The sequence below is a fragment of the Podarcis filfolensis genome (assembly GCF_964270895.1).
Source record: "Podarcis filfolensis genome assembly, chromosome: 8".
In the NCBI taxonomy this organism is placed as follows: Eukaryota; Metazoa; Chordata; class Lepidosauria; order Squamata; family Lacertidae; genus Podarcis; species Podarcis filfolensis.
In genome coordinates, this window is record NC_139611.1 from 50753153 (window position 1) to 50777641 (window position 24489).

Consider the following 24489-nt stretch of genomic DNA (forward strand, 5'->3'; position numbering starts at 1 on the left):
ACAATTAGCCAGGTAACTACCTACACAGTAACAGTTAGAATCATTGGCTTACTGAAATGAGACTGGCAGCTGCATCAGTGGTAAACACATTCCTAGAATGAGGTCTAAGTACTACAAAACAATATTTGTTATATATAAGCATAAAAAATACACAACCATTTCCTTTTCCTTTTAATGATGACTATCACCCACTTAAAAGTTTTCTGAAATTACAACTTATGTGATCCATCTATTAATCATTCATTAAAAAAAACAACCCCACCCCCCGCCCAAAAAAATACCGTACCTTACCTAAAATCTTGCTGACAAAGGGTGGTCTTTTGGAAACGGGTAAGGAGATTCCCACGAAGTATACTGGAATCCCTGAGAGTGCAATGCCGATGCCAATCAGGGAATTAACGGTGTCACTATAGAGAGGCACCACCACCAGAAATACTGAGCATATGCAGAAGACTATTGGGAAAAACAGGCTCAACTGTAAGAGAGGAAATGAACTAGAATCAAGAACAACCAAGTCACACTTCAATTTATACTTTTTTTATTCTCTTCAAGTGTAAGATTCTCATCAAAAACCACCTTATGCCAATCTAAAAACCACTTTCTGCCTACCTAGAAAGTTTAACAAATGACACAGTGCAAGGCTACTCATCTTGGCGCATTGGTGTAATATCTCTGAATGTATTAACTACAGAATTTGAGCCGTTATCAATTCTCACCTTGAGTGGCCTGTGCCGATCTGGTTGCTTCCAACGGAGGTAGAGTTGCCCAGCAATTGATAGTCCCACAAAGAACCAATAGCTGAAGCTGAAGTAGTTAATAAGCTGGAATACATCTTCTACAGTCAAGTATATGAGAGTCATGGTACACTGTTAGGAAAAAGGAGATGAATACCATGAAAACCCCAAGAGAGGCATTTAAAAAAAATATCTCTGTCATTACTAGCACTTGCTCATCTTTTTGGTAGTGTCACCATAACACAGCATCCTCAAACCTGCAGCCCTCCAGATGTTTTGGACTCCCAACTCCCATCAGTCACAGCCAGCCCATTCTTAGAATGTGCTGCATGGGCACAGTTCAGAGCAACAAAGGCACGCAGAAAGGTCTCCTAAGTGGCTACTTCACAATGATACAACATCTACCCCCTGGCAGCTCCAAGCTTAACCCCCACCCCCGATGGCATGCCCCATTTATTAATGAAATGCTTGTTGGTAAGTACAGCTGTTGTGATCACTGTATATTGTGAGCAGTCTTGAACACATTTCCTTTGTGGAAAGGCAGCACATAAATTAAATCGTAATCTAATTTGGGCTGAGATTCAATATCAAGAGGTTAAGCAAGGAATATGTTGTTTCAATTTACAATTCTAACTTATAGGGACAGGGTGAGTGAAGAAATGAAGAAATTTAATAAGTTCTATTAACTCTGTCCACTGTCCACACTGAGGGAGCATCAGGTTTCTACATTTCATCAGGTATATACAAGGCGCAACATCTGTAACTAAAAAGTCTATCTAGTTACTCCATTATAGGGGTATAAAAAGCTACAGTAGTTAACTTACATTGAAGAGAAGCGCTGGGACTGGTGTAAATCTTCCTATGTGGATCATTGACAAAAGGTCAGGCAAATGACCCTCCCGGGATCCAACAAAGAACAGCCTACCAATAATAATGATAATGATGATGATGATGATGTCAGATTAGACAGTTATATATAATATTAAGTAAAAAGCAGCAGCTAATGCATCAACCTGTGAATTATTTTATCCAAGCCAATGCTCAACTAGTCTGATCTGAAGCATTAGCCAAAACAGTCTAGGACTGCAACCGTTATGAAAGATTTCATGCATCACAGAATCTAGACATCATTTGCTTCCCTTTTATACAAATGTATTTGCTTGGTTGAATGAGCAGCAACATTCATGCAGATGATGCTTATTTTCAGATTGGAAACAAAGGGAAACTGGGTTTGGTCTCCACAAGTATCTGTTCCCTCCTACCCACCCTGAAAATGGTTCCAATTTTGTTTTCTGCACATGGGGCAGCCTCTTCAATCCTCCCAACTCATAGCTGCATTTTCCTCCTTTGTCCTTTTCTAAACTTCTGTGCAAGATTCAAGCAGATTCTTTTGAAAGGTCATAGCTCAGAAGGAGAGCACCTGCTTTGCACGCAGACAATCCTACATTCCACTCCCAACATCTCCAAATAGGACTGGGAAAATACTCCTATCTGAAACCCTGGAGAGCTGCTGTTAGTCAGTATAAGACAAGACTGAGCTAGATGGACCTGAGGTCTAACTCTGTGTACAGCTGCTTCCTTTCCTGAAACTGCACCCTTAATAGAATCTGTTATAACTGACTACAGGCATGTTTATCTGTGTAGAAGGATGAATTTAAGAACAATAGTCGAAAAGGTATGTAAGGAAAGAGTAGCTTTGTGACAGTTTATGCCAGGGGTAGGCAACCTAAGGCCGGGGGCCAATCGCCTTCTCAATCTGGCCTGCAGATGGTCCGGGAATCAGAGTGTCTTTACATGAGTAGACTGTGTCCTTTTATTTCAATTGCATCTCTGGATTATTTATGGGGCCTGCCTGGTGTTTTTACATGAGTAGAATGTGTGCTTTTGTTTAAAATGCATCTCTGGGTTATTTGTGGGGCATAGGAATTTGTTCATTCCCCCCCCCCCAAAAAAAATACAGTCTGGCCCACCACATGGTCGGAGGGACAGTGGACCTGCCCATGGCTGAAAAAAGGTTGCTGACCCCTGGTTTATGTTCTTAAAACTGCAGAAGTGAAGTTCTGTATCCCAGCTAGTTTGTTGCAGAGTATTTTGTTACAGCTAGTTACAACTAGTTAGTTTTGTTACAGCTAGTTACAAAGTACATCTGTTGATTTAAGGGGGGGAGGGACACACCAAAAAACAGCAACCCTGAAGACAAACACTGAAACCAGGAATATAAAGATCATGAGCATCTTCAGAAAGCCTGTACAATTTATACCAAGCATACAATGGTAACTCACCCACCCACCCCTCTCTCTCTTTGGGGTAGGTATAGCCTTACAGATTACTAAAATTAGATGCTTTACCTAGATGATGCCAAAATAGATGCATTGAGTCCACCAAAGCAGGACAAGGCAACAGCAATCGGGATTGTCCAACTGAACATGCCAAATACTTGCTCAGCAAATGTCTAATGTAAGAGGGAAGGGAGAAAAATTAGAATATGTTGAACCTCCACACACAGAGAGATTTCTTTGTAAAATATATGGTCAAAAAAGTACCCAGTCTGTACAACAGAGTAAACAACCCATCAGCAGATGTGGAAAATGTGTCCTGCTCTGAAGTTCAAGTCCTGTTAGATTGAATTTCAGAAATAAATTCAATTTGAATTTACTGTTTTAGAAAGTCCAAGGCACAGAGAATTGTGAGCAATCTTGAACAAATTAGATTGCTAAATGATTCTGCTTCTTTGCCCTGCCTAGGGCCCTAGGCAAATATGCTGCATCACAAATTATAAAAAAGCAATAAAACAGTCTGACTCCTGAGTAGCTCCAAATTAAATTGTTTAAGGAAAGGATGGCTTTTAGCATAAGGAGACAGAAATATACTTGTTTGAAAGCTTTACCAAGAAATACATCCCAAATAATTTATGGTTGCTGCTCTTATAATGACCTTCATTGATGACCTTCCTTATTTTTACTGCAACTCTGCATTTTTCATTGCTTTTCCTCAGCACCACCCAAGTCATGCCTTCATAATTAAATATTTCCTCTTCCTCTATCATCCAGTGAAAATACCTTCTACTGTAATCTCACTACTATTGTGGCATTTCTGCTCCACATTTGAGGAATGATGTCCCATTCTTTTTCTCCAAAAAGAGAATGCAGAATAGCAGGCAATAGCAGTGCTGCATGGGAAATAGGATGGCTAATATACAGGGTTGTAGGTATATACTGGTTCCCTGTGAACCATGGTTTGGAAACTGAAATTGGAGGCCAGCCTTTGGAATATACACTACTTCCACATTCCTCATTTTCTGGAGCAATTTCCTTCATCTCTTCCATTCCCAGTGTTAGCCATGGATTTTGTGTTACACACTCACTGGTGCAATTTGTGTGTTTAGGAGGATCCATCACAAATTGAAGATGTGTGTTTTGAAGCAAATTTTGAAAGGGGAGATGGGCGAGGAATGTGTACCTAAACCATGATTTGCAGGCAGCCACCAGTACCTCTGCACTTAATCCACTATGGAGAGAGATTAGACTGGGTCATACCAATGGCCAAATCTCAGACTTGAGCATTCCAGTTCTGGTTTCAGATGTGAAGCACAAACCCAAATTCACCTATTTGTATGCCACAGTGGCATATTCAACAAGGAAATCAGGGCTAAAATTGGCACATCGGATGGGAAGGATGAAAATAAAATATGCAAGCCTATAGATTGCCAAACTATAGTCCAGCCTTCTAGTAGCTTAAGCATAGGACTTCAAAAGGAAACCATACCTCAAATTTCAGCTAGCTGCAGAAACAAAGGCATGCCTGTGCCTTCATTTTGCATATGTAAAATGGGGTGGAAGAAGCCTTCTGTCATATTCTCTAGCTCCTCATCAGTGTCTAGATGAAACTCGTTCCTGTGTCTTGTTGGTATTCAATAGAGTAAACTCAATTAAATTAATGAAGCTAAGGTAAAGGTGCCCCTGACCGTTAGGTCCAGTCGCGGACGACTCTGGGGTTGTGGCACTCATCTCGCTCTATAGGCCAAGGAAGCTGGAGTTTGTCCACAGACAGCTTCCGGATTATGTGGCCAGCATGACTAAACTGCTTCTGGTGAACCAGAGCAGCTCACGGAAATGCTGTTTACCTTCCCGCCAGAGCAGTACCTATTTATCTATTTGCACTTTGACATGCTTTCGAACTGCTAGGTTGGCAGGAGCTGGGACCGAACAACAGGAGCTTACCCCGTTGCAGGGATTCAAACAGCCAGCCTTCTGATCAGCAAGCCCTAGGCTCTGTGGTCATGTCCATTAACTTCAGTTGGGTCTACTCTGAATAGGACTAGCCTTAGATAAAACCCCATATACTGTAGATATTAGGTATTTAATTTGGTGAGTACTTTAGGCACATTTCAGTATTTAAAGGATTCAGTATTTAAAGGATTGCAGTAGATTAATGGGGGAATCTGCCAGGTTTAATTCCAAATAACTTTAAAAAAAACCTGTTCACTCTGTGAAGCTGGTTTTGTCTTTCTGCAAGATATTCTGAAAAGAAATCATCACAAAGAAAACACCACAATTTATAAACTGGATTAACTATAATCTGGGTGATTCAAACAAGCCTAATGAGTAACAGTAGTAGTAAAGAGAGAGACACTGAATGTTATTAGGAGCTCCTAATAATATTCAATCAGTTTCATTTAAATAGTACAGTGGTACCTCAGGTTAAGAATTAAATTTGTTCTGGAGGTCCGTTCTTAACCTGAAACTGTTCTTAACCTGAGGTACCACTTTAGCTAATGGGGCCTGACACTGACGCTGCGCCACCGCTGCACAAATTCTGTTCTCACCCTGAAGCAAAGTTCTTAACCCGAGGTACTATTTCTGGGTTAGCAGAGTCTGTAACCTGAAGCGTCTGTAACCTGAAACATCTGTAACCCGAGGTACCACTGTACATTTCATGAATGTGTAAGATGTTCTATATAACAATGTAAATGTATGTGAATATAACAATGAAACTGACGTATTGAATATTAAAGGCTTTGATAAGTACTGTGTCCCTAATTCCAGTTTCATACATGCACAGTTGGACAAGTCCTGGAGCGCAACTTCTCCTGAACTGCAGTCAGAAAGTAGTAAATGGATTAATAATGAAATCTGATTACTTAAAGCTCCAATAACCCTTCTAACTAAAAAGATTAAAATCACAAATAGGCAACATACACCAATGAATTTCACCTTGGCCAAATTACAAGAAGCTTCTGGCTATGTATTTGAACCTGGAAATTTTACATTTGGGATGCTATGCTAGATTAGTCTAAAGAGAATGATCAAAACACCAAAAATTTAAAAAGCTTGTTCTAAGACACAACAACTTAACTACTCAGCTTAACTCCCCCTTAAAAAAACAGTTTTGTTTGGTAAAGTGTGCTGACCTAAAAAGGCTTAGATCCCTCATATGTCATTAAAAAGCTATACAGGATTCTGTAGTAATTGGAGTGACCTTTAACACAACTGAGTTATTGGAAAAGAAAGCAGAGAAGTAACCTATCAGCCCCATAGTGATGTCTAAAAATGTTAGGCATTTAAATACCTACATAAGTAAATAGATAAGAAATCAGATAGTCAGTCAGATGTCAAAAGATCAACAATGAATATAAAATAAAAATATATTTCAAATACCTTTTGTGCATTAGTTGCAAAACATCTCATGCAATTCAAAGAATAAACTGTATAAGAAGACTGGGGGTGGGGGAGCAAGCAGGATGTTGTCAGTAGGTTTCCCCAATTTCACCCTATGATTACCCAAACTGCAAACCAGTAGTGATCTTAGCAACAGGATCTGTCATTCATTGTCAGAGTGGAAGATAGTGGGTTAGAGCAATGCATGCCCCACCCCCAACTTCTTCCAACCTGGCTTGGGTCTCTTGCCTGAAGCAAGTGCCCAAGAACACACTCTATTACAGTGTTGATGCAGACTCTCTCCAGAACATTTTTACTTTCTACATGTCCAACCCACATGCATGCTACTTCCAGTCTTGCCTAAAGTGACAGCATTTCTGCAGAGTCTCTTCTATTATAAATAGGACAACATTTTCCATGAATTGCTATGCTGGTCTGAGTCCTTGCAAGTGACCAATTTTCCCAATTTCTAACAGCCCTAAAGGGTTGAATTCAGACTAAATTAGTTGGTCTAAGTTCCCATTGAAACAAATGGTGACTGCAAGTCATGACTTAATTTTAGTTACTATTGAAATAAATGGGATTTAAGCGCAAGTTGCTTAATCTGAATCCGATCTGATAAATTTAGCATTACTATTTTTGCACAAATTATATTTCAGTCAACCAACTGAAAACAATTCTTGGGGAAGGTTCATTTTCATATATATATAAGCCTCCAAACTGCATCCTTCAAGGTTGCTTGTTTCGTTCTGGATGACTGTCGCCAATTCACTTGGATGTATACACACAAGTTTGGAGAAATCAAAAGGTAGTCTTGCCATAAACGGTGCCCAGAAGTTCTAGATCATATAGAAACTGGGTCATCTGAATCATAAAAAGGCTGCACAGCTCAAGATGCAACTTACTCAAAGATAAGTGCATAAACACACATAACAATAGCAATATCAGACTTACCACTGCCACTGCATCACTAGAAAGCACAGCATTAATATCCAGCACTGTATAATATGCTATATTGGTCAATATGTAGATAATTGTCACAATTGGCATAGAAACAGCAATAGCTAGAGGCAGGTTCCTGGTTAAATGAAACAAAATAAAACACAAACACACAACTTAGAAGTAGCTGTTACTCTTTTCATCCTGACTAATACCTACTGGGATATCACAAGGGATGCGGGTGGTGCTGTGGTCTAAACCACTAAGCCTTTTGGGTTTGCTGATTGGAAGGTCAGCAGTTCGAATCTGCACAACAAGGTGAGCTCCCGTTGTTCTGCCCCAGCTTCTGCCAACCTAGCAGTTCGAAAGCTTACCAATGCAAGTAAATAAATAGGTACTGCAGCCATGCACTCTGACTTCCATCACGGTGATCCGTTGCACCAGAAGTGGTTTAATCATGCTGTCCACTTGACCCAGAAAGCTGTCTGTGGACAAACGCCAGCTCCATTGGCCTGAAGCGAAATGAGCGTCACACCCCATAGCTGCCTTTGACTGGACTTAACTGTCCAGTGGTCCTTTACCTTTATTTACCTTACTGGGATATCAGGTATTTACAATCATGTTTGGACTGATAAAAGCTTCATATGAGAACTAGGAGTTCTATTAAAAACAAGCTAAAGAAAATGCCTTATTTTCATTACTTTTCACTACTTCTCACAGAGGTGTTTGGGCTGTACCACTTCACACTGCAGGGAGAAGTTTACGTGATTGTTCCTCCATGCTGAAAACAGTGCTATACATAGAAAAAGGCAAGGCTACAACACTCTTCCCTGGCACCATCTTTTCAGTGCACAAAGATTCTTCTTTTTGCATGGAGCTGTCATTCAGTTATATGAGCCCCCATTTAAAAGTCCAAAGTGTTGCATCGATGAGAACTAGGCCTAAGACAAGGCAAAAGGGAACCAAACCCACCTTAATCAATGGTTGAAGTGGAGATCAAGGGCCATTGTGGGGTGCAGGAGGGACAGGAGGGATGGGGCCTGCTCTAAATCATTCTGGGCAGGTGTGAAACCCAGGAGACCCCAGATGGCAACCCTCACAATTCCCCCCCCCCCCAGGGATAGGAAGAGACCAGCAGGGCCTCCTATTTTCCAAGAGGCTGCTGTAGAGGTGGCACCAGGACTGCTGCCCCTATGGATCCTGCCACCTGAGGTGGTCACCTCACCTAGTCTCATGGGTGGGCCAGCCCTGACTATGTCCAGCTTTGTCAATCCTGCAAATCAGAAACAATGTGCAGTTTGATACAGCCAGTCAAGCTTTTCTTAATGTCTCTCAGGCTTCAAAATTCTGTTAGTTACTCTTTGTAGTGTCAAGGTTCAGAATTGTTTATGTCCATGTAAAATATTTCTTCAACTAGAGATAAAGTTCTCTCACACTTCAAGATGAATTTTTAATTACATTGACTCTTAGGAGATACTTTAAACAAACTGAAAAAGGTGAAATAGCTTTAGGAAACATTTACCTTTCTGGATGTTTTATTTCTTCAGTTACAAAATTGAGGGTGTCCCAACCTGAGTATGAGAACAAGGCAGAGTAAAGTGCAAGAGAAATACCCCCCAGATTCCAAGATGATCCCTCAAAAGAGTCCTGAAAGTGGTCCGAGTATCCTGTGTGTAAAGGAAAAGCAGAGGAATAAGAACAGTGTTGGAAACCATACCAGATGGCACTGTTAATACACTTTAGTGGAAAATAAAGGCAAGAAGAATGAGAAAGTCTCAAACTCTCTGAAGACAGCAAAGTGAGATCTACCACCCTCTCACACACACGTGGCATAACTAGATGGGAGAGAATAAGATTTTAAAATGCTGCCTTGCATTTAAATAAATGGGGGGGGGGGCTACTAGCAGGCAGAAAACTAGCATAGCAAGCTGCGGGCTGGGCTAGACTGTCTCCTGACAAGTTATTAATTTAATTGAAATGAGATATTTTTTATTTACGTGAAGGAACATTCAAGGAATCGTATTCCTAGCCTACAGCGACAATCAAACACCTCATTCTACTGCATGGATATACCAGGCTGCATATCATCTCCCTGTTGCTTGCCTTTAGAGCAAATAAGGGCATTTCAGTTAGTAGAAACATTGCTTTGTTGTTAAAAAGGTGTAGTTATAGGTATATCAGTACTCAAATCTGAATTGTTAAATTGTGTTATTACTGTTATTGTGGTTTTTGTTGTATGTGTTTTTTGTGGTTGTTGTTTGTATTGAAAAAATGATTAAATAATTTTTTTTAAAAAAGAAGCACGAAATTTAAAATTTTATAAAAAAACCCAAAAAACACACATTGCTTTATTTCTGAGGAACTCTAGTTCAATACATACCCAATTTACATGCATCATCAGAGACAGACTTGGCTCACAGCAGTTCAAACCACAGTTAATTAAACTGGCTGCAGGCAGCCTTGGCATTACAACTTCACCTCTTGCCAAAGTACTTTTATATACAAGGTATCTAGAGTCTAGATTTTTTATGTATAAAAATGTATCCAAAATGTGTTTCTCCATCACAGATTGGTTCTCAGGTTCAAATATTATCTGTACTACTAATATAATGAGGTTTGGTCAGGAAACAAACTATGATCCCAGTTCAGGTATAGCACTAAGCAAAGGCTCAGCATGTTGCTCCCACTTTTCCTGGGAAGAAATGAAGTGCGAACCAACTACAGGTTCACAGAAAAATATTAACCATGGTTAATTGACATTGACAATTAGCCATTGTCAATGACATTGATGTTGACATTTGAATGAGAGCGGTGCCACAGTCTAATGGCTACCCGTAAGTCTTGACCTAACAACTGTTAACCCACATCACCGAAATATTTTAGCCCATATCACTGAAAAGTTTTAAGACAACCAAAATTACAAACATACAAATGATTAATAGATGTACTTAAAGAAGGTCTATTACTAGACTACAGCAGCTTTCCATTTACAAAAGCTAATTAATATTGTCCAATTTGGCATGCTTTCCAAGTGTGTTTTTAAGCTGGATGAAAGCAATTTCACAAAAGCAGCTTTTAAAATTAATTGGTTTTATTTGGCAATCACTGCGAAAGCAGCTTTTAAAAACATTGCAGTATCTCATTTAGAAATCTGTTCAATATTTAAGAATATCACAGCATATCTGTTTATTCTCACCATATTCACCACTTTATCTCCTTATAAAGCATTGGGAAGATGGAATAGCAGCCAAGTTAGAACAGTGAACCCAGTAGAGGGTTATATTAAAAGCAAAAATCATACCGCCAGAAGAGCAAATTGTGTAACATTCATGCATTATTCTGCACAGGCCCAACGGATAAGGAAAGAACATGGCATATAGTCCTTCTAAAATACAGATGTAGTTTGGCATAGTAGAAATGCAGACTTCCTATTTTCTCAAGTCAGCATAATAAGAATGCTTCCAAAATAAACAGGAAACAAAGCTTGTTTTAAAAAATCAATAATAAAGGTGAAAACCCTGATAAACCTACAATAGCTAGGATACATAGCTCATGGGAAAAATATTTCAGCAAGCTCAGTTGTGTAAAGTTGAACAATAGGCAATAGGAAAAACATGGCTGAGGAGGAAAGTGCTATGTGATCTTTGCTTTTAGGTGCACTCTTGTCAGCAATCTGCACATAAAGGTCATATAGGCTGCTTGTAAATGCCCGTAATATGACTGGCTCTGGGATCAACCTGGTGTTAAAGTAACAGAAGTATTACACTTAAAGGTGCATAGGGTAGCTCAGGGCCAAACTCAACATGATGTTAGATGTATCAAAGCAATTCTCATCCTATAAACTGCTTTGAGGTTCTATTACAATCAAGTGATATATAAACTTTGTTAAATAAATTAATGTGCAAACATTTTTCTAATGTAAATAGCTGCTGCTTGAGAAGCCTGGATAGGGCTGAGACTACAGTGGGAGGTTTAATAATTCCCTCTCCCTGTGTTAACAGCACTCTCTCTCTCTCTCTCTCTCTCTCTCTCTCTCTCTGTGTGTGTGTGTGTGTGTGTGTGAGAGAGAGAGAGAGAGAGAGAGAGAGAGAGAGAGAGAAACTTCATCAGAATCATGGGATGGGGGGGGGGGGAATTAACACCTATCTACCACTATTTCCATTCTATTCAGTCGCACCCTGACAGCCAATTGCCATTGGAAGGGCAGGGGAGCCCAGTTTTCTTTCGTCTAAAAACTTACTTTAATAAAAACAAAAACAACACAGAAAAGACACACTTATAAGACACAGACCAAACTCTTCTATTTAGAAAGTGTTTAACCTCATTGAACAAAGGAACTGCTTTGCAACCCCTGCCTGCAAACAAACACAAAGGGAGTCTGAGCTGCATGTACAATGTCTACAGTACACATTAACAACTTTCTTTGGATGGCAACTGTTATTTGGGTGAGGAGACAGAGCCAATTTGGAGTTGGAAATTAAGGGGTTTAAGCCCACGCACACCATCAGCCACCACCACCACCACCACCACCATAATAATAATAATAATAATAATAATAATAATAATAATGATGGTGGTGGTGGTGATTGATGTCTGCTTTAAATTAATTACGCATACATAAACCTGAGGTACTCATTAGATCATGTAGACCACTTGGTTAGATTCAACTAACCAAGGCACTTACATTTTGGTAAGGCAGTAGCAAGGCATATTCAACATAAAAGGTAAAGGGACCCCTGACCGTTAGGTCCAGTTATGGATGACTCTGGGGTTGCAGTGCTCATCTCACTTTACTGGCTGAGGAAGCCGGTGTACAGCTTCCGGGTCATTTGGCCAGCATGACTAAGCCGCTTCTGGCGAACCAAAGCAGCACACGGAAACACCGTTTACCTTCCCGCTGGAGCAGTACCTATTTATCTACTTGCACTTCATGCTTTCGAACTGCTAGGTTGGCAGGAGCAGGAACAGAGCAATGGGAGCTCACTCCGTCGTGGGGATTCAAACCGCCGACCTTCTGATCGGCAAGCCCTAGGCTCTGTGGTTTAACCCACAGCGCCACCCTTCATATTCAACATAGCCAGTTACTAAAACTGCAACCCAGCAACTCCCCTCACCCCATAATAAGAAGGTATCCTTTTTTTCTCAGCAGTGGCATTCTTGTAATATATAATCCCTTAAGGAAAAACCTGAATCTAGTTCATGTGCTTTGGGATAATAAGCAGCCATAGCATGGTGTCAGCCCTTTAACACCATCCTTTTGTACTCTCCTATAATATGAAACAAAACTGTCCATTCTATGGACCAGTTAGCATCCACAAAACTGCACAACCAATTCCATATGCCCAAGAGTGCATTCAACTTCTACTTCTAAAACAGCAATATCTCAATGTGATAAATATCTACAAAGGCCTGGTAAAGACACTACTGCTGTGCCCCAGGAGAGGCTGGTCCATTAGGACAAATGGGTATTACCCTCTGCAACCTCAGTCTGCCATCAGCCAGCCTCCACCTGCCTGTTTTTCTTCTTCTTACAACCAGTCCGGGGGGTGGCACTGCCTGCCAACTTCCTCTGCCTTAGTTTCAAGTGTTGCCTTTGTGGAACTCAGCAGGTAAGGGGATGGGAACAAAAGCAGAATTAGTTGGCTCCACCTGTCACTGGCTTTGGCTCCGCCTATTGCTAGTCCTGCTGCCTTCTGCATTACCAGTCCCAACAGGCACCACTTCTGTGTCTTAAAACACTCACTTCACTAGAAAACAGGTTCCAGTTACTCTGGATGTGTCAAAGAGGCTATTCTTCTACAACAGTGAAGGCTAAAAACAATTTTTCAAAATTTTAGTTTTTCAAGAAACCTGCAGACACTTTGAAATGTACATAGAGTATTGTTAAGGGTGCAAATAAACGGCCTGAAGTGCATAAAATGCCCTAGGGGACATGGTCTAAGGAAACTTAATGCAGCCATCTGTTAAAGCCAATCAATTTGGGTCTGGTCAGTGCCTGGATGGTAAGCCACCTGGGAAGCTGATGTACACCACCTTGAGTTCTGTGATGGAACATAGGAAGCTGCTTTATACCAAAGCAGACTATTGCATCAATCCATCTCTGTTTTGCTTACACTGACTGAGTGACAGGCTGACATCTTTGCCAGTCCTATCTGGAGATACTGAGAATTGCACATGAGATCTTCTACATTAGGCACGTCCAACAGGTAGATCACTGGACATCTGTGGTAGATCACTGGTAGATCAGTGGCTCCCCCTAAAGAAGCTGAACAACTTTGGCTCCCCTAAAAAAAGCTCAGCATTTTGGTTCTTCACCCCCAACAACAGGCCTTCCCTCCTCCCTAAAAGAAGCTCAACAGGTTTGACCTGAACCCCCCATAACAGGGCTTTCCTTCCTAAAAAAAGCTCAAAAACTTTGACCTGAACCCCAAAAAGGGGGGTAGATCATTGCCAGTCTTTAACTCTGTTAGTAGATTGCAGTCTCTTGGGAGTTGGCCACCCCTGTTCTACATGAAAAGCAGGTGCTCTACCACTGAGCTACAGAAGGTGGGATATAAATAAACTTCAATAAAATCAATGAATAAAACTAAATTAATATTTCCATGACGAAGTAAAATAGAAGCCCAGCTATATGCAACACTTTGTCATGTGTAGTTATCTACTTAAGGGCATACATAACACAACAAAAATGAAGCTGCAGAAGGATGCAGATATTTTTTATTGGGAGGAGGGGAGCATCTGGTGTGTCTGTGAAAGCATTAAGAAGCTGCTCCTCCATGCTTCCACACCTGTATATTTTACATATGATTTTAAATTTCAGAGTAAAACCACAAGTAGTTCCCAGATTTATGTTAAGTCACTATCTTACTGTGGGTTCAATTTTGCCTTCATTCCTACCTAAGAGTACAGATGCAAGTTCTAGTTTTATAAGCAGAAGTTGGTTTAATTAGAAAGTTGGTAACATACCATACCTGAAGCTTCCTATTTTTTGAAGGGATCTGAAACTGCTGTGAATTTTATCAATAACCCAGTAAGTGCTCCTTAACATTTTTCTTCTGATCAGTACAAACCTTTACACATTAAGCTATTAATCTTACCCTGGCTTAGTTTAACAATTCCTGTTATGATGATGACAATAAGGGCAATGACTTTGGCATAGGTGAATGCATCCTGCACCCTTGTTCCCCATTTAACATAGGCACAATTTATAAACGTTAGAAGACCTAGGAGACAAAAAGGGAAGCAAGGAGGCATTAGAAAGTGCTTTGTTTTTGTCTTTTAAAAATCAGTCATTGGTTTGAAATTCTTCTCCATGCTAGAGCTAACATGTCACAATTACATATTTGTGCAAATAAGCTTAGGAAATCAGGATAAGGAAAAACTGTATTTATAAAGACACAGTTTTATTACTAAAACTTGTCTGTTATTTAACAGTTGGTTAACTTCCAACAAACTGCAAAGCAGAAAGGATTTCAGGACATATGCACATCTAAGGAGAGGGTTTAGAAGGCATGAAAATACTTGGCCCAATTTGCAGTCTAATTATCATCTTAGGAGTAATCTTGTACCTTTGAAATGAAGGAAGCTTGCAAACAAATACACATTTTAAATGACAACATTCTTATCGAAAATAGGAATCACCACTTAAAAACTCTTTGACAACACAGTCTGTCAGTATAGTGGTTAAAAATACCCAAGCCACTAGACCGAAAGGGCTAGAAAAAATTAAGGGTAGTTCCATGGTCCAGGGAAACATCTTAAGTGAACCATTTTGATGGCATTTAAAAAACATTTACTAAGAAATGAAGAAGCAAAAGGCAATGCAAAATTAAATGCTCGTTTCCCTTTAACCATCTGAAATGTCTTAATTCTCATATTCTTGATTATTTCAGAAAAATAGAAAGCAATAAAAACATTTTCAGCCATCACAAAAATGTAAAAATTGCTTATAAACAAACTGCAGGAAAAAATGGCTGAATTTCTCATCTTTTTTCAGCAAGTCCTGAACTCCTCAATGAAATGGGAAGAGATTGACTAAAAGGAGGCAGGTTTACTTCTAGATTATGAGAAGCTGAAGTTGAAAAGGATACTTCTAGTAACATTTCTAAAGGCTACTCAACTTATTACCATGCCCTACAACTCAAGTTGTTTCTATTTGACAAGCCAACCTAGATACACAGGGAGTATCTTATGACAACACAAAGTACTTATGAAACTACTCAGTAAACAACAGTATGATGAAATCTCTCTGTCTCAGTATAGCAGAAGAGTATTTATTTATTGGTTTTTTACGCAACTTAGTATCCACAACTGCATTTTCCTTCCTAGCCCCTGAGATCACAGATCAAGGCAAAGAGTGTATCCTGAAATAAAAACTATTTTAATCGTGTCAATATTCTAACACATCACTGTTTCCACTGACTTGGGGAGAGAATGTTTTCATGACTTCTTGTGAGTAAAAAACCACCACACCAACCAGAGTTATGCGCATGTTTTCCTATCCTGGGTTCATTTACAAATAATAATAATATATCATTCCAATCTGTGCTTCTCAGCCCCACACTAATTCTAGCCAGAGCGGTAAAACCACTCAAATCCTAATTGCCAGGAAAAGGTTGACAGGCTGTGTAGTTCCCCAGCAAGCTCAAAAAAGACAAACCAGTTTCACTGAATTTCAGCCACTTAAAAAGTAGCTTTTAATGCTGCCCCAATTCAAAGCACTCCAAATGAAGAAACAGAAAATACATCATGACAGTAAGGGTAATAACAAATAAAATGCGGAAATTCACAACTTTTGAATTTAGTTAATCTAATCAAGTCACAAATGGGGAGCAAGAAAATAAAGGAACAATAATGGCCATATTTGGATGATTGTAGCTTGTCTTAACAAGTCAAGATATGTGTAAGCCTTTTGTCTGTGCACACGCTTCACAGCTCTACTCAAACAAAATGCTGGAGTATTGATTTAACCATAGTTTCTTATTTTGTTATTTGGTTATCAGCTTCAGATCTTAAACAACCAGACAAACATGCTAAGTCTACACTGAAGTCCCAGTCAAGCATTCAGCCAAAGAAGGAGAGGACAAACTGTGCAGGGAGTGTGTTGCCACAGCCTCTACTCCCAACCATTGTGCATTCAACAGAAAGATATGAAGGGTGATTCTAAGTGTATTCAGCCAAATGTGCATCCTCAGACTGTCATACATTCAACGTGAAAGTCGGGAGTGGAGTGCAGTGGGCAGTACACATCTGGATGGTGCATGCATCCCCTACACAGTTTGTGTCCTCATGCATTTTGATTAAAGCCTAAATAAGGTTTTACAGCCTATAGAAATGAATCCAGATCAGCACAGAGTTAAAGGCTCATTCTCTTTGTAAGAGAAAATAATGAGAAGAAAGATCTCAAGTATAGTAACAAACACAATAAGCCAGGGGTCACCAACCAAGCAGCTACAAGCACCATGGTGCCAACAAAGGCCTTCACTGGTGAACCCAGGCAGGGATCCCAGACTCTGAAAAAAAGACTTTACAAAGTCTAAAGTCCTCCTACAAACAAAGGTATGGACCAAAATGTACAGATCACCTTCTAAGTGATTTCTGTGAAATGCGGAATTTATAGCCAATGAGTGAAGACAGTTCTATGGCCAATGAGTGAGTTGTTTGGACACCAGGTAATAGGAATCCTTAGGGTCTTAAAGAGCTGCTGTTTTCCCCTCCCCTTCAGTGTACTTTTCCTGCTTCTGTCTTATTTTCTGGGCAGAAATTCAACAGGTTAATTTCTTTCTCAAATGGAAATACAATCACCATGATAGTACTTTCTCTAATCTTGTGTTGTGGTGCCATGTTGTATTATGCTATGCCCCCCATAACAACTATGTTGTGCCTCCTGGTCCAAAAAGGCTGGCTACCTTGACAATAAGTAATGTATCCTGTTTATTACTGTGAGCTTTCTATAAGGCCCAAGAACTAGCAAATCATTACAAACATCAGAATGTAAAAGATGTTTTTCTGTATCTTACTACAATTGTCCACTAAGCTCATATGAATAATTTTGCACTTCTACTTTATTGCCTCTCACCTGCATTCTAAAAGATGTTGCAAATTTTGAATATTTACAACCCTTGTCAAAGTGCATGGATATCTACCTGTTTTGCCTACTGTTTTTCCTGCTAACAATTATCCAATGCTTCTGGAAAGTTCCTTAGTCTCCTCATATACATATTCAGTGAATGTGCATAACACTTTCAGTAAGTTACTTTCAGTAAGTGTGCCAGGTTTGCAGTCTTAGCCTTCAAGTAAGTAATCTTGCCTAATCTCCTTGCATATGTACAGAGAGAGCCAAACAAAAATCTGCCTGTTATATCTTAAGCAGACAAAATTTTGCAGTGCAAGAGACATGTGGGCTGCATGGCCAAAGGTTCTGGCTTATGCTCCTAGGTTGTAAAAGGCTATATTTAGTTGCAAACTAAATAATGTTCTCACTGTTATAGCAACCAGTTAGTATGCATGGTTGTTCAGGGAAAATATGGATTTCAAGATCTGAACCTATATTTTTTTAAAAAAATCTATTCCTTCTAACCATTAAAAAACTAAATGGAAGACTCCTATTCCAAAAAAATAATAATTTAAAAATATTTTAAAAAATTCTCCACATAGCAGATGTTGGTGATAAACAGGGAATCACTGTCTTCTTCATGTCCCAATTCATGTCCTAATTCCCAGAAACACAAAGAGCTGGCCAAAGTTGGACATAATATACTGGCCCTTGTTGGTTCCTCTAAGAAATTCCTAATCCTAGGAATGCTAGAAGATTTTCTGCCTACAGCTCAAGACTTTCTTGCTCCTATTTCTGGCTACTCAAGACTAAGGATATCTCAAGCATTCAAGTGGTCTTCAAACAAGTACAGCCCTGCTGTACAAATTCAACCCTGCTCCTTCTGTCATTAATCTTGCCATAACTAATTTAACTGTTTTGGAAGCATATTTGACTGTTGAATCATTGCAACTGATGCCTAGATGGACTCCTTTCTTTCCCAAGCCTACATCAAGGCAGCACTTTTGTTAATAAAATACTTACATATACAAGCTGCTGCAATAATTCGGCAAGCGATGTAAGGAGGTTGACAGGAAGGGAAGACAGGCTGCACGATATAGTTGGCAAATGTTATTGCAATAATTGCCTGGCTGGTTGGCTCAATGATCAATAGTGAAGTCCACAGACGTATAAAGGCAATGAAGCTTCCAAAGGCCTCCAGTATATATGCATAACTAGCTCCTGATTTAGTGATAGTGGTTCCAAGTTCAGCATAACATAGAGCTCCAAATACTGAAAAAATCCCACCAATTGCCCAAATTACTAGTGACAATCCATAAGATGTACTGTAGTTGAGTACTCCTTTGGGGGAAACAAAGATACCTGAACCAATCATGTTTCCTACTATTAGGCTAATCCCATTAAGAAGAGAGATTTCCTTTTTCAGCTGCATTGTTCCTTGGTTTCCTTCATTTATTTGAGTATTGCCACTTTGATCTATTTTGTCTGCTTCCTTAATTGGGTAATATTCAGTCAGTGAATTCAGAGGTGAAAAATTCTCTCTCTCTTCCATGATGATATTCGCATGTATCCACTGCAACGCCAACCCCAAACTACAACAAAAGAGAAAGATATAATTAAATACTAGCAATTAACTTTTTGAGAGCTCTATTGGCTACTGAGTAATGTATAAGCGCTATAAACAAACAAACAAACAAAGCAAAACAAACCTGAGACATTCTTGTTTTATAGTGTGAAAGGTGGGATACAATTAGTCATATAACCAAAAAGCAGCATTGAAGCATTTATTACAGGACTACTGCTCAAAACCAATTTTAAACTATAAAGTCTTAAAATGCTTCATCACAGTAAGTACAGCACACATTACACAAGTGTCTTTGTAGCAGATCTCTGGTAATTACTCATTAAAAGTTTCACTCCAAAGCCTGCACAAAATCGAGTCTTAAAGCAGGCCTGTAAATAGCCACATGCCTTGTCTGTAGTGGGCAAGAATTGCCTCCAGTAAGACAGGAAAGTTTTAGTATGCTGGAAAATAGTTCACTCTTTTCCCCCTTCCAAACCATCTCAAAAGGTGTGTGTCTGGGCAGACAAGCTAGTAACCTTTGTGGACTTACTTGCAAGGCTGTATTAAAGTAATGTCACAAGTGCCTATTGCTATAATTATTCATTTAAAATTCATTTACCGCTTGCTGTATTATTATAACTACAGTGGTACCTCGGGTTACAGACGCTTCAGGTTATAGATGCTTCAGGTTACAGACTCCGCTAACACAGAAATAGTACCTCGGATTAAGAACTTTGCTTCAGGATGAGAATAGAAATTGTGCTCCAGAGGCCCTTTAGCTTTGAGGAGAGACCATAGTTAAATGCTAGAGATGCATTGTTTGCACAAGATCCCTGGTTCCACCCCCGGGATATCCAGTTAAGGAATCTCAAATTGTAAGGATGTAAAAGATATTGTCTAAGACCTTGGAAAGCCACTGCCAGCAAACAAATACTCCATAGGTTGTATCTAAGTTTTACTCACAGTAGACCCATCAAAATTAATGGTTCAAGTTAGTCATGGCCATTGATTTTCAAGCCTCTACTCAGAGTAGGACTCGCATTGGATACAACCCCATACTGGGTTGGGTAGAGCATGTAAAGGCAGCTTTATATGTTCAGCTACAGAAACTTCAAAAATAAGGCCACTTTACACATAATGTCTTCTGACATTGAAATTATCTCAGTGCAGAAAAATGTCATCTCCAAATAGGCCCCACTTAGGAAGCATACTAATTGAGGTCACAACCAGACAGCACAGGCAACACAAAATCCTGAAGGGACAAGTATTTATGGAACCATGCCTCTGGAGTTGATGTGCTTTACAATAAGGCAGGACAAATATGTACACGCAGCCCATTTGTTATATTTAACTTACATTAGGAATGTCCTTTTGCATTTTTAGAGCACCATCCACCAAGCACAAGCCCCCTTCATATCAAGCTTGGCTTTTATCACATTCCAGACATCCATCAGTAAAATCATCCAATTAGTCATTCATTCTCTGAATTAATGCACTGTCTAGAAAATCAGACATTTCTGCTTATAATCATAGCTCAGGTTAATTAAGGAACATTTGTTAGGCATCTGGTAGATTGTGATGGGTTATCATGGACCATAATACTCTGTTCATTTGGTTCTTGAGGTTGTTGTTTTATTACTGTACTGTTGCTAGGTTTAGAACTCTTTATTTTTATTCTCTTTGTAAGTCACCTAGAAATTATTTTTACTAATAAAACAAATACATAAATAATGAATAGAATATGCCTAAAAAATAAAAACCATAGAAAGTGTAATATCATATCAGGAAGCAATAGTCAACCTTTTTAGATATAGGACACACATACAAGACTTACTTTGGGGCTGGGGGCGGGTTACCTGTTGTTTCTGTTCTACTATCTCTTTCTCCCTTTTCTTTCACCTACTCTTTAAACAGATCTTAAACACAAAAAGTTGACCACTCCTGATAAGGCTGTGATCCACTTGGGACCTTCCACCTACCAGCTGGAAGTTCAATGCTGTAAGAGACAAACTCTTTCATACACTGGGGAGGGGGGAACTTTCTGGCTTTAGTTTAACTAGCGTTGCATCATATCTGATCAAACCAGTTGTTAAAAAATTGACTATGTTAAGTCTAACAAACACCACTGCTTCACAAATAAACCTATTGTTATTTTTAGCGGTCGCTGTCACATAAGTAACCTGAGCTCCTCTTGTGAAAGGAAAACCACACTAGAATGCATTTCCCTTTGAAACAACAGAAGGCAGTACTATTCTCAGTGATACTTTGGCTGTCTGCAGCTGAATTGATACTCTTTCCCAATTTATTCTATCTCAACATCACGAATACCATCACATTATTGTTTCTCTTAAAAAACACACCAAAAACTCTTTCAGGGGACACAGTTGTAATGTTCCTGACTGTCAACGTTTTGAGAGCAGGCTATTGTATCATGCACACCCTCTTTTCATGCATACAAATTGCTCTCGCCATTCCTCAGACAGCCTATGTCTGCACCAGCATTAGCCATGCATACTCTAACCATGTTCTCTCTTGAATAGGCTTTCCAAACCTACAATGGGTGCATGGGTTAGCACTGACCATGCCCAAGATCAGTATAGGCATAAATCCTTGACCATGGTTAAAGCTATGAGAGGAAGGGTGAAATGAATAAGTGCCATAGAGGGATGAAATACACAATCCCACAGCTTGCTCCTAATATCGTAATCATAATAAAAGATTAAGAGCAATACTTCTGCACCAAACAGTAGCAGTACTTTATCATCAGCCCAGAGGCCTGTAACTTTCTGGACAGTCAGTTTCACTGGTTCAGTCATCTTTACATTGTTACTGTGTTGAGTCTACAGAAAAACTCCTGAAAATCAGTATATATACTGTATTTGCTTGGTTTCAGCTAGAATTAACTAGAATTAACAATTGAGATGAAATTTTCATGGTCCTTCTCATTCTTTTTTGATTAAGAAATTGGCAGAGACATTCATGAGTAAAGTGGTACCTCTAGTTACGAACTTAATTCGTTCTGGAGATCTGTTCTTAACCTGAAACTGTTCTTAATTAGTGTGCTTTCGCTAATGGGGCCTCTTGCTGCCGCTGTGCCGCCGGCACACGATTTCCGTTCTCATCCTGGGGCAAAGCTCTCAACTCAAGGTAACTCTTCCAGGTTAGCGGAGTTTGTAACCTGAGGAGTTTGAAACTCGAGGTACCACTGTATATGTGTGAACCAGCCCCCAGGTAAACAGACAGAGAAATTGTCAATTGCAAGAAAGACTGTACCACAAAGTACAAACTAATGTGCAGAATGGCTCCCCATTTGTGGAATGCTTTCCCCAGGGAGGCTCACCTGGCACCTTCATGATATATCGTTAGGTGCCAGACAAAAATGCTCCTATTTAACCAGGGCTTTGGCTGATTAACATTCTATATCCTTTTAAATGTGTTTGTAGGAGAGGGTTTTTTGTTCTCATTTTTGTTTTTATTATATATTTGCACTCTCATTTTGTATATTTATGTTGTGAACCACTCTGTGATCTTCAGTTGGAGGGTGGTATACAAATTTAATAAAAAGTAATAACAGTAACAATAAGAATAACAGAAAAGTGGATTCCTAATAAAAAAGCAATAGAAATCAAACCCAAACATGAAACCACCCACCCCTCAAATTCAGAGATGGTTTTGCTGATGTTTGGCAAACATTCATAAAGAATTTGTGTTCTCAGACTAAAGGTGTCACTATACATGACAATGAAATATAGGGGGGGCAGTGAGAAACCTACAAATTCTAGGTGTTTTTGAATACTTTTGAATAAATTGGAAGATGGGGGAAGGCCCATTAATGCTATTTACACCAAAAACTAAAATAAAAAAATTGAATACAGAGTTCATGGTGGATTTATAGCAGGAACTACAATGACAACATACACACAAATCTCCAATGCTAATTTTTTGTCAGTTACTATGTACTTACTGATTGAACGGCTTGTTCAACGGCTTGCACACTAGTTACAAACTTTGTACGACAGCATCAACAATTCCAGCATTTTTAAAAACTGCCTTCCCAGAAATCAGTAGCTGGTCACAGTGCTCTCTCCTTCTGTCTCATGAATCAGCATCATATATTCTGTAGAATATACAAGTATTAGGAACTCAATAAAGTGGACTAAAAGAAATGAGGACTGTGTTGAATATTCACTGCAGAGGAGTACAGGATATTCATAGCATTGTTTGGCATAAGTGAAACTACTACCAAACTAAGGTAAAGTAAAGGTAAAGGTAAAAGGTAAAGGACCCCTGGATGGTTAAGTCCAGTCAAAGGCAACTATAGGATGCAGCGTTCATCTTGCTTCAGGCCGAGAGAGCCAGGATTTCTCCACAGACAGCTTTCTGGGTCATGTGGCCAGCATAACTAAACTGCTTCTGACACAATGGAACACTGTGACAGATGCCAGAGCACACGGAAATGCCATTTATCTTCCCACCACAGCAGTACCTATTTATCTACTTGCACTAGTGTGCTTTCAAACTGCTAGGTTGGAAAAAGCTGGGACAGAGCAACGGGAGCTCACCCCATCGCGCTGATTTGAACTGCCAACCTTCTGATTGGCAAGCCCAAGAGGCTCAGTGGTTAAGACCACAGTGTCACCCGCGTTCCTACTATCAAACTAAAGCAAAAGAAGTTTGGTTATCATCACAGAGGAAGTATGAATCTGTGTTGTGTAAATTAGCAGAACTCCTATGTAGATAAAAATGGGAAGTGTAAATGTATCCTAAGATACACAAGGAGACAGAATGGCACAGTGGGAAGGCAGGAAAAGAAAGGAAAGTACTAATTACACAGACTTAATTCTGGCACAGGAATCAGGTACCTGATTTGTGAGCGTCTGCAGGGTGCTGTCAGACTAATACCCTAAACTCAAGTGACTTTATTCAGAAATATTTCCTACTGATTTTAGTGGACTCTACTTTCCAGTGAAACACCATTATAATCAGGCTGCAAGTTCTTGAAAACAAGATACTTAAAAACAATTCCAATGCAATACGTATACACCATCCTATATGTTTCTATGGTCATGGTCAGCACCAACTAGTTTTCCAGCTTAAGATGGATTGAGGGGTGGTGGGCCAGTTTCCCCCATTCCCTGAATAGCCTTCAATAAAGGTGCCACAGGTGCCACTTCTCCACAAGTCCTTGCCTTCCAGCTGGCAATTGTGGTGTGTCAGGTAAAAGGTAAAGGGACCCCTGACCATTAGGGTCCAGTCGCGGATGACTCTGGGGTTGCAGCACTCATCTCACTTTACTGGCCGAGGAAGCCGGTGTACAGCTTCCGGGTCATGGGACTAGCATGACTAAGTCGCTTCTGGCAAACCAGAGCAGCGCACGGAAACGCCGTTTACCTTCCTGCTGGAGCAGTACCTATTTATCTACTTGCACTTTGTGCTTTCGAACTGCTAGGTTGGCAGGATCAGGGACCGAGCAATGGGAGCTCACCCCATTGCGGGGATTCAAACCGCCAACCTTCTGATTGGCAAGCCCTAGACTCTGTG

General features: G+C 39.8%; 2 protein-coding genes across 12 annotated transcripts in view; one reads left to right on the plus strand and one right to left on the minus strand.

Moving 5' to 3' along the window:
• Nucleotides 1-24489, plus strand: part of SMPD3 (sphingomyelin phosphodiesterase 3) — a 590910-nt gene that overhangs the window by 178447 nt on the left and 387974 nt on the right. The window lies entirely within an intron of this gene.
• SLC7A6 (solute carrier family 7 member 6) overlaps nucleotides 1-24489 on the minus strand; it is a 30583-nt gene that overhangs the window by 3023 nt on the left and 3071 nt on the right. For 8 of the 11 annotated variants that reach the window (XM_083624928.1, XM_083624929.1, XM_083624927.1 and 5 more), the window contains 9 exons: nucleotides 22913-23065; nucleotides 18408-18976; nucleotides 14428-14553; nucleotides 8853-8997; nucleotides 7346-7469; nucleotides 3083-3186; nucleotides 1559-1655; nucleotides 717-866; nucleotides 292-475 (listed from right to left, as the gene is read on the minus strand). In XM_083624928.1, the coding sequence (XP_083481054.1) occupies nucleotides 292-475; nucleotides 717-866; nucleotides 1559-1655; nucleotides 3083-3186; nucleotides 7346-7469; nucleotides 8853-8997; nucleotides 14428-14553; nucleotides 18408-18936 (1459 nt within the window). In that variant the 5' untranslated portion in view covers nucleotides 18937-18976; nucleotides 22913-23065. Of the gene's footprint in view, nucleotides 1-291; nucleotides 476-716; nucleotides 867-1558; nucleotides 1656-3082; nucleotides 3187-7345; nucleotides 7470-8852; nucleotides 8998-14427; nucleotides 14554-18407; nucleotides 18977-22912; nucleotides 23188-24489 lie in introns of all 11 variants that reach the window. The other 3 variants (XM_083624935.1, XM_083624934.1, XM_083624937.1) reach the window with 2 other exon arrangements.